This window comes from Dendrobates tinctorius, unplaced genomic scaffold (assembly GCF_039654945.1).
Source record: "Dendrobates tinctorius isolate UK_male_01 unplaced genomic scaffold, ASM3965494v1 ptg000250l, whole genome shotgun sequence".
In the NCBI taxonomy this organism is placed as follows: Eukaryota; Metazoa; Chordata; class Amphibia; order Anura; family Dendrobatidae; genus Dendrobates; species Dendrobates tinctorius.
The window spans coordinates 7,917,268-7,927,479 of NW_027361917.1; the positions used below are offsets into that span (position 1 = coordinate 7,917,268).

Below are 10,212 nucleotides of genomic sequence, written 5' to 3' on the forward strand. Positions count from 1 at the left end.
ATGGAGGTACAGAGCTAAATCAATGGAGTACTGAGACAAAACTGTGTTATATAGTCTATAATGAAGGTATCAATATGTAATTATAGAGTTTGATTATGAAAAAAGAATTAATGGTGAGCCTTTAAATACCCGATTACAAATAATATGACCAGCAACATTCATTATTGGCTTACATTGAATTTAATAATTGGATAAATCTGGCACACGCTTCGCATGTAAGTCCCCACTACTAAACGTGTTCCGGAAACCAGCATCACATAGTCTATGTTCCCTGCAAAATGCCTCTTCTCTTCACTAGAAAAAAAGACACTTTTATTTCGGAAATCCCAACCTAAATTAAGAACAGGCACGCACACGAGAACACAAACTTCCTGTCCTAATTACTGTAAGACTTGAACTTTCCTTATTTTTGTGTCGCTTCAGATATTTTCCATGCTTCCTACTGAGCCAAAAGTACAACAATATGACATGAGAGAAGAAGCACCCCATGCATTTTGGAAATGTTTCCTCTGAAATCTCTGTTTAAAAACTTGCTGGATGCCAAAAATGTGATTCAGAGGGGTTTGGCAAGCACTGAGACTCATCAGCTTAAATACCGAAGGTCATTCTCCTCTGCTCACTCTGGAAGAAAACTAGGAACTGCAAGCACCAAGAGGCACAGACAAATTAAAGGGAAACAACAGAGATGGCCGTGTTCTGGAAAATTTGTTTTGTGGTCACATTAGCTCTATGTTCACAAGGCTTTGCGCAAAACAAGAAAATGGCCCTTGTGGGAGGTTGGAGAGATGTTAATGAAAATGATAAATATGCACAAGAGGCATTGCGGTACGCCAAGGAAGAGTACAACAAGTACAACAAAGACGGGTACATCACCAGTGTCAGCAAAATTATCCGGATAAGGAGTCAGGTTAGTGAGAAGTGCAATTACATCATCATATGATGCACAGAAAGGGTTTCCCAGCTACAGCTGTCATTATATGTCACTAGGTGTAACAGCTTCAGCAGGAAAACCATTTAAGAGCCTTGACGGGTGACCTATGCATTAGGGTTCTTTTACACTTGCCGTTTTTTTGCTGACCGTTTTTATTTGAATCCTGCTCATGTAGGTACTATACACATGTTCAGGTTTTTAAATACATCAGTTAGGGATGGGGTTACCTTGACGTTTGGTAGAGTGACTTAGTATACATTTTTTGCAAAAAACATATCAACCAAACAGCCTGTTTTGTTATCTTTTTGCTAACACTTGCTGTTTACTGTTACTTTTTTATAGCAGAGTATTTTTATACGTTTGCTTTACTGTGTTTTTCTGTGTTTCAGTCTTCTGGTGGTGTGAACACTGTCCTACAGACTTGTTCACTGTGTGCATGGCCCATGTGTTTGTATTCAATTGGTTTCTTGTTTCTGCAAGATTAGGGAGGTTTTCCACCCCTCCCTTGTGGGCTATGCACATAAAAGCCATTTTCCACAGTGTGTCCACATCGGACATTACCTTCTGACTCCTGCTCACATACGTACTATACACATGGTCAGGTTTTTAAATACATTGGTTAGGGACTGCTCTGATATGGGTATACCTTGACGTTTGGTAGAGCGGCTTAGTATACATTTTTTGCAAAAAACGTATCAACCAAATACCCTGTTTTGTTATCTTTTTACTAGCACTTGCTGTTTACTGTTACTTTTTTATAGCAGAGTATTTTTATACATTTGTTTTACTGTGTTTTTCTGTGTTTTAGTGCATGACACTATTTTATTCCCGCTCAGATTCAGCCAGTGGGAAAAAAAAATCACTTGTTTGCACTGCCCCATTATATAACATTGTTCGAGTGCGGTCTGTATTTTCATGAACAGCATTGGGAACAAAAATACGGTCCTATAAAAAAGCCGTTACTGTGCCTACATCAAAAATCTGAATGTAAGATTTCATTGTGCCATGTTAAAGCAAATATTAAATATGCCTGCAGTTAGAACTTTTTTCTGATATTTTTTCAATTATAGAGAGTTCTTCCAGATATCATTGCAGGTATATTTAAAAATGTATGAAGAAAATGCCTAAAGCTTCAGAAAGCTGCATGTTGTTAGAAATATTGATTCCAAAACCACCAGAAAAATGTCATAAACCTGAACACTGTGGGGGAGAATTTCTCAAACTGGCACTTCCTACACCAAATGAATTAAGAGGTACATGCCTCTCGTTAAATTTGGCACATTTTTGGGCTGTTTGTGCCCTTGAACATGTAATGTATACTGGTTAAATTTCTGCTGCAATGTGCAACAGTTTTCTGGCATTCATTATATATTATTAATAAATTTATTGCAAAGATGCCCTTTTGTTAAGCCACACACATTTTTTGAACAAGAAGTGGGCCAAGGCAAACTTTTGCACAATTTTGTAAAAATTTGCAACAATATTAGGAATTTTTCATGCATTTTTTGTTGTTGTTGAGGGAATAATAATATTCGCCCTGCATATATAGAAATGTGTATAATTTAAATAGCCAGCTTACTAATATCAAGTCGTATAACCACTGCATAAAATGTCAAAAACTCTGTGCTTCAGTCTGTTTTAAAGTCTCATCCACACAAACTACATATTTTTAATGTTTTTAATTCCTTCCAGACTAATGGCGTACAGTTACGTCATATGTTGGCTCCCTGACTTTGATGTGGACTCTCAAGCCGAGCTCATATCTTTTGAAGCAGATGATGGCTGAAATATTCAGCCATCATCTGCCTCAAACATCCGCAGTTGCAGTAGGTGGCGTTCATAGAACGTAATTTTCTTTATACATAGCAGTGCTGACCATTGCTTTACTGTAATATCCTTGTCATTTGTACTTTCTTTGCATTAGGTGGTTGCTGGTATGAAATATTCCATGGAAGTTGAAGCACTTGTCAGTCGCTGCTCTGAAAATGAATTTACTGCAGAAGAATGCCAAAATCAGAAAACCACAAGACAGGTAAATGTAACTGCATTGTATTGTCCTGGTGAAGACGTCTGTAGAACTTTGAAACGCGTTGGCTCAATAGAAATGAACCGCAAATACTTTCTATCTGAACTTGGATCTATTATATGGAATACTAGCAGTGCAGATTATCCACAAAATCTCCTTATCTGTAATAAATGCTTATATGTTTTTTGTAAATATGTGCTGTCTTATACGTTTAGTTGCAGAAAAAAGTTTTTTAAAAAAGTAAAAAAAATGTAGTTATACAGGATGCAAAAATTCATGCAACTCTCCTTTGAGGTTGCCAACATAGTATTATTTTTTTCTTGATAACTAGGTCAAAAATGAAGGAAGGTCTAAAGCTTTCACTCCCCCAAATAGAAACCATGCCTTCGTAACATGTCTTCGAAATAGCGTTGAATCACAAAGACCACAAAATGAAAAAAGGTTGTCCAGTAGTGAAAACAAAAGAATTTGTCAAAACCGTGGACAATAAACCACAATTGTCACCTGTCACCGCTCCCGCCCTCCTCCGATACTGCTTTAGTGCCAATGCTTCGTTTACATGGCAGCAATAATGACACGCCAAAATTACTGTCCCCCTCCCGGCTGCCATGTAAACTGGTGAACAACAATAGGAGATGGAGCGGGAGGAGAGTCAGTATTTTTTAAACAGTTTTAAAACTTTTGGACACTCCATTTAAAGAAGGCCTTGGTGGCAGGAAGGGCTGAGCGCGCTTTTTCAACTGTGCATGTTATGTATTAGCACCTGCATAATAAAAATGTAAAAAAGGACAAAAACTATTTATTCACATGACAGAGCAGCAGAAAGTAACATCAATTTGTTGAAGAATGTCTGCAAATTTACAGATGGTATATAGAAAAAGACATACTGAGTATTATACCTAGCATACAAGATACATATGGTAAGTGGCATATGTGAAGAGTCTATATTACAGGCCACAGGACAGAAGTGGTACTGTGCAGTGTCCAATGTACAGAATAAGACCAAAACTGTGAATGATACCCAGTATACAGGACAGGAGAAGTGGTACTGTGCAGTGTATATACAAAATAATACAGATGCTAAGAACTAAACCTAGTGTACAGGACAGGAGAAGAGGTACTATGCAGTGTAAACAGGTTTGGACTGGCCCACAGGTGAACAGGAGAATCATCCGGTGGGCCCCTCTGCAAGAGTGGACCACCACCTCTTATATGAGCAGTACTTGGCATAATATACTTGAATCACAAAGTACAGATAAAGGCGGCAATTTATTCATTTACCAATGTACCCAGCTCAATGTTATATCAATTTGTGATTTAGGATATTGTCACCTTTGCATGTAGTTGAAATGTGGGGCCCTTGGCACCCCAGTCCGACACTGAGTGTATATACAAAATAATACAGATACTGAGAACTACACCCAGTATACAGGACAGGAGAAGTGATACTGTGCAGTGTATATACAGGATAATACAGATGATACTGAGAATTACACCCAGTAAACAGGAAAGGGGAGGTGGTACTATCCAATGTATTTACAGTAGCATGGAAAAGTTTGGGCACTCCTGGTCAAAATTAAAGTTATTGTGAACACTGAAGCAAGTTGAAGATTAAATTATCTCTAAAAGGTCTAAAGTTAACGATGACACATTTCCTTTCTATTTTAGGAATACAAATTAAGTATTTCTTTTGCATTTTAAAAATTACTAAAAGGAAAATGAGCCAATGCAAAAGTTTGGGCACCCTGCGTGGTTAATACCTAGCAGCATCCGCTTTTGAAAGCATTACAGCTTGTAAACACTTTTTGTAGCCAGACAAGAGTCTTTCTATTCTTGTTTGAGGGATTTTCATCCATTCTTCCTTGGAAAACTGTTCCAGTTCTGTGAGATAACTGGGTCGTCTTGCATGCACTGTTATTTATAGGCCTACCCACAGATTTTCAATTATGTCAAGGTCAGGGGACTGTGAGGGCCATTGCAAAACTTCAGAATGTGCCTTTTGAGATAGTCTGTTGTGGATTTTGACGTGTTTATGATCATTATCCATGTGTAGAAGCCATCCTCTTTTCAGCTTCAGCTTTTTTACAGATGGTGTTATGTTTGCAGCAAGAATTTGTTGAAATTTCATTGAATCGATTCTTCCCTCGACCCGTGAAATGTTCCATGTGCCATTGGCTGCAATACAACCTCAAAGCATGATTGATACACCCCCATGCTTAATGGTTGTGGAAATATTATTTTCCTGACATTCTGTGCCCTTTATTCTCTACACATACCTTTGATCATTGTGGCCGCAGAGATCAATTATAATCTCATTGGTCTACAAGACTTGTTTCCAAAATGCATCAGGCTTGTTTAGTTTTTTTTTGTTTTTGCATATTTCTTATGCTGAATTTTATGGTGAGGACTCAGGATAGGTTTTCTTCTGATGACTCCTTCTTGAAGGCCATATTTGTTCAGGTGTCTCTGAAAAGTAGAATAATGTACCACAACTCCAGAGTCTAATAAATCTTTCTGAAGGTCTTTTGCAATCAAGGAGTTCTGATTGTCATGTCTAGCAATCCTATGAGCAGCTCTCACTGAAATTTTGCTTGGTCTTTCAGACATTACCTTGACCTCTACACTCCCTGTTAACTGTCATGTATCAATTACATTTCCAACTGAGGAAGGGGCAACTTGAAAATTCTTTGTTGTATTCTTATATCCTTCTCCTGCTTTGTGGGCCTCCTCCAGGTTCATTTTCAGAGCGCTAGGCAGTTGCTTTGAAGGCTGATGTTTTTTGGCACAAGATTAGAGGAGGCTGGGTTTTTATAAACTTGGGAAATTTTCATCACATGCCCTTTCCTGTGAATGATGGTGAACAAGCCATAATCCTAACAGGCTAATTAAGGTCTGAAACCTTGGTCAAAGTTATCTAAGTGCACAAGTCTCCAAGAGTGGCCAAACATTTTCAATGGCCCATTTTTTTTTTTTTAATTTTTAAAATGTAAAAGATGAAAAAGTTTTATATATATATATACAAAGGAAATGTGTCAACTTTAAACTTAGGCCTTATAGAGATCATTTCATTTTCAACATGCTTGACTGTTTACAATAACAGTAATTTTGACCAGTGGTGCCCAAACCTTTACATGCCAACTGAACTCGAACCAGGCAATAAAACCTAGGTCCCTCCACAGCAGGGGGCTGACCCTACAGTTAACCCTGTTACCCCTGAATAACAGGAACTGCATCCTCCAGGAGGATAAAAACATGCAATACTGTCCAGTACATTTTTCACATATTAAACAACAGAGGTCTTCAGAGGGGTGTTACACAGTCTTCTCCACCTTTACAATGATATCAAATAACATCAACTAATGCCATAAGACAAGAAAGGAAAGTGACTGAAAAAACACTAATTATTTTTATGTGCAGGCTTGGTGGTGTTAAATCATCACAGAAAAAGTAGTTATGCAAATTGGCATAAAAGGGGTTGTTCACTACACAGACAAACGCTTCTCAATTGCTATATTCCCTCATGCAAAATAAAAACAGCCTGTACTGACCTCCGGTGCCAGCGCTGTTCCATCAACTGCAGCGCCATGTCTCTAGGTTCAACGTGACGTTAAGTTACATGAGCCATGCCGTCAATCAACGACAAATCCACTTCCACTTTCCTTGATGTAGCTGATATTCAGAGGAAGTCAGAGAGCAGCAGCAGCTCTCACTTCTTCCCGGTGTCAGTTTTGCCCAAAGCAAGAGAAAGTGAAGTGGCCGTTGATTGGCTTAATTGTTGACAGATCCTAATGTCATAGGAGCCTCGGAGATTCGCCGAACAGCGCCGACAGTGAGTAAAGGCTGTTGCTAGTTATTTAAGAGCAAAATATAGCAATTTAGAAGAGGGTAGTCCGAGTAGGAGACAACCCTTTTAAGTTTTACTGAACCTGCAAACCTTTTACCATGATTTGGCACAACCACTGTGTATTTTTCTTACAAAAGTAGCACAAATCCTGCACAAGTAAATATATTGTTACCTAAATTTCCAAATTTCCCACTGTAAAAGTAAGACGGATAGAAGAGAGCAGTTATGGAAGATATACTGTATTTTCTGTTAGCAAATTGATGACTTTTCTCATCTCACATTGTTCTGCTGACAATCTTTTTCAGGCCTCCTTTACAGAAACTTTTTTCTTTTACATTTTACGTTTAAAGAATTGAGTATTTTATGCATTTGATTTTGAAGTATTTTTAGTGACAGCATATTTGAGCAACAGAAAAAAAATGTGCAAGAAAAGCCACAAAAACCACCATAGAAAACACGGTTAAGCTGTTTGTTGAAAGGGTTGTCCGGTCCAAATCGATAAATCTGCAGTCACTCTGTGTGACTGCAGACTTATGACTTCCGTCAGGCACTGTGCGCTGTGGGGATTCACCGGTTTTTGAGCCAGGAACGGAAGATATGTATGTGTTATACATAGGACAAGCCAGAGGCCGCATCTCCGACTAGTGCCATGACCATCCAGTGGGCGTGGCTGTGTAGAGGGCGCAGTTGCTCCCAGTAGGCGGGTTCTGGCTGGGAGTATGTACAATGCATACATACCTTCCGCTTCTGGCTCAGAAACCGGCAAATCCCCTCAGAGCACAGCTTGTGCGCTGGTGGGATTCAAAAGTCTGCAGCTGTAACGGGGTCTACCAAGCTGGGGTACCTCTTTCAGTACCACCCCGTGTTTTCGGAGGTCCGCTCAGCATTGGCTGGAGTCTGAATGAATGACGCTGGCTGGAATTCCTTGGTTACATGGGCGCATATAAAAGATCACTGCTTCTCCTTGTATTTCCAGTCTGACAACACTTTACTCAAAGGACACAGAATATATCACACAGATACAGAGGGCCGGCCAATAGAAAAGCGGCAGGCCAGACATGCATTAGAAAAGCCACAGGTGGCCGGAGCCTGCCGATGTTTACTGTGGGAATTACAAAGGTGGGGGAAGGGCGGACAAAAGGAGAATATCGTGTCCCCTCTGCCCAGGGGCGCAGCCTGTGAACTGATGCATTAGGGACATGCATCTCACATGGAACCTATTATACATACATATAACTGCGCAACATATTCTGGGTGCTGAGTGGTTCTGTAACACGTAACAGCAGCCACACAGAGTGACGGCAGACATCAATTTGGACTGGATAATCCCTTTAAGCTGGCCATGTGTAATATAAAGTGATCATCTGGCAATTCTAAAAATGGCAACTATGGACAGGCTTAGCAAAAACCAATTCGATTACCAGATCCCAGGGTTTGCCCTGGTCTTCACTCTTTAACCCTTGTACAGGGATCAGGACTTGCACAGGGGCCTCTGATCTGGGGCCACAGAGTCAGATGCTGGCCAACGGTGCAGGATGGCATGAGTTGTCTGGTTGCTAAGTCAAAACCAGGAGAGCAGTAAAGCTAAAAAATCAGAAGACACAAGAGCAGTCAGAATACACGCAAGCCATGGTCAAATCAGCAATCAAATATACAGTACAAAACAGGAGCTGGGCATCTGTTGGCCCAGGTCAGAAGAGGTTATTGGGTATGTTACAGATTGTATTGCCTTGCTCTAATTTTTAAATTGTATATTACGATGCTAAAAACGTTAATTAAACTGCTGAAATGTTTTTTAACTTTTCTTTTTTTTACAGAGATGCTTTTTTGAAGTTCTTGTTGTTGCATGGAAAAATCAGAAGGAGCTGAGAAAAGGTTATTGCAGCAAGAACTAATAGCAAGATCTATCCTGCTAATTCCATCTTATAATTTGTTTTTAGAAAAATGAAAAATAATTTCAATAATATTGCATGCCAAAGCCCTTGTAGAGTGTTCTCACTATTAAACATGTAATATCTTTTTTTTTGTGTTTTGTGCTATTTTAATATTGCTGCCTGCAAAGAAATTGTGTAAGTAATGTGTGGGTCTCCCAACATTGTGGAAAACCAGTCCCATCATTTCTTGGTTTTGAAAGTCCTGACTTGACATGAGCGAACTTGTTTGGAAAACGTTCGCCAATCTCAAATCTGGCAAGAACGTAGCACGTTCGGATTTGTGTTCACTTTCACGAGCATTTTTAATCAAAGTTGGCAAAATTTGGTCAAAGTTCTGTAAATCATTGCGTTTCCACTAATGCTTTTGTAATTACTTTGGCTAGGATATTGCTGCTGTATGATGAGCAGGTGGATGGTGGGGATGTGTTTGAATCATAGAATCATAGAATCGTAGAGTTGGAAGGGACCTCCTGGGCCATCTGGTCCAACCCCCTGCTCAAGGCAGTATTCGCTAAATCATCCCAGTCAGATGTCTGTCCGGCCTCTGTTTGAAGACTTCCATTGAAGGAGAACTCACCACTTCTCGTGGCAGCCTGTTCCACTCATTGATAACTCTAACTATCAAAAAGTTTTTTCTAATATCTAATCTGTGTCTCCTCCCATTCAGTTTCATCCCATTGCTTCTAGTCTTTCCTTGTGCAAATGAGAATAAAGTTGATCCTTCCACAATGTGACAGCCCTTTAGATATTTGTAGACAGCTATTAAGTCTCCTCTCAGTCTTCTCTTTTGCAAACTAAACATTCCCAAATCCTGCAACCTTTCCTCATAAGACAGGGTTTGCAGACCGGTCACCATTCTGGTCGCTCTTTTCTGAACTTGCTGCAGTTTGTTGATGTCTTTTTTAAAATGTGGTGCCCAAAACTGGACACAATATTCCAGATGAGGTCTGACCAAAGAGGAGTAGAGGGAAATAATGACTTCACGTGATCTAGACTGTATGCTTCTGTTAATACATCCTAGAATTGCATTTGCCTTTTTTACTGCTGCATCACACTGTTGACTCATATTCAGTCTGTGATCTATTAGTATACCCAAGTCTTTTTCACATGTGCTGTCACTTAGCCCTATTCCTCCCATTCTATATATGCTTTTTTCATTTTTATTGCCCAGATGTAGTACTTTGCATTTCTCCCTGTTAAAAACCATTCTGTTAGTTGCTGCCCACTTCTCCAGTTTATTTAAATCTTTTTGAATCCTCTCTCTCTCTTCTCTAGTATTAGCTATCCCTCCTAGCTTTGTGTCATCAGCAAATTTAATCAGTTTACCCTCAATTCCTTCATCTAAATCGTTGATAAAGATGTTGAACAATACAGGGCCCAGGACAGATCCCTGTGGTACCCCACTTGAGACATTCTTCCAACTGGATGTGCAGCCATTTACGACCACTCTTTGGGTCCGATCACTAAGCCAGTTATG

At 39.5% G+C, this 10,212-nt stretch overlaps 1 protein-coding gene across 1 annotated transcript; it reads left to right on the forward strand.

Annotated features, from left to right (window-relative positions):
- The first annotated feature begins 584 nt into the window (after nucleotides 1-584).
- Nucleotides 585-8,821, forward strand: LOC141063433 (cystatin-like). The gene is made up of 3 exons (XM_073557461.1): nucleotides 585-907; nucleotides 2,856-2,963; nucleotides 8,619-8,821. The coding sequence occupies exons 1-3, from the start codon at nucleotides 686-688 to the stop codon at nucleotides 8,694-8,696; spliced, it is 408 nt and encodes a 135-aa protein (XP_073413562.1). The 5' UTR covers nucleotides 585-685; the 3' UTR covers nucleotides 8,697-8,821.
- Nucleotides 8,822-10,212: the final 1,391 nt, after the last annotated feature.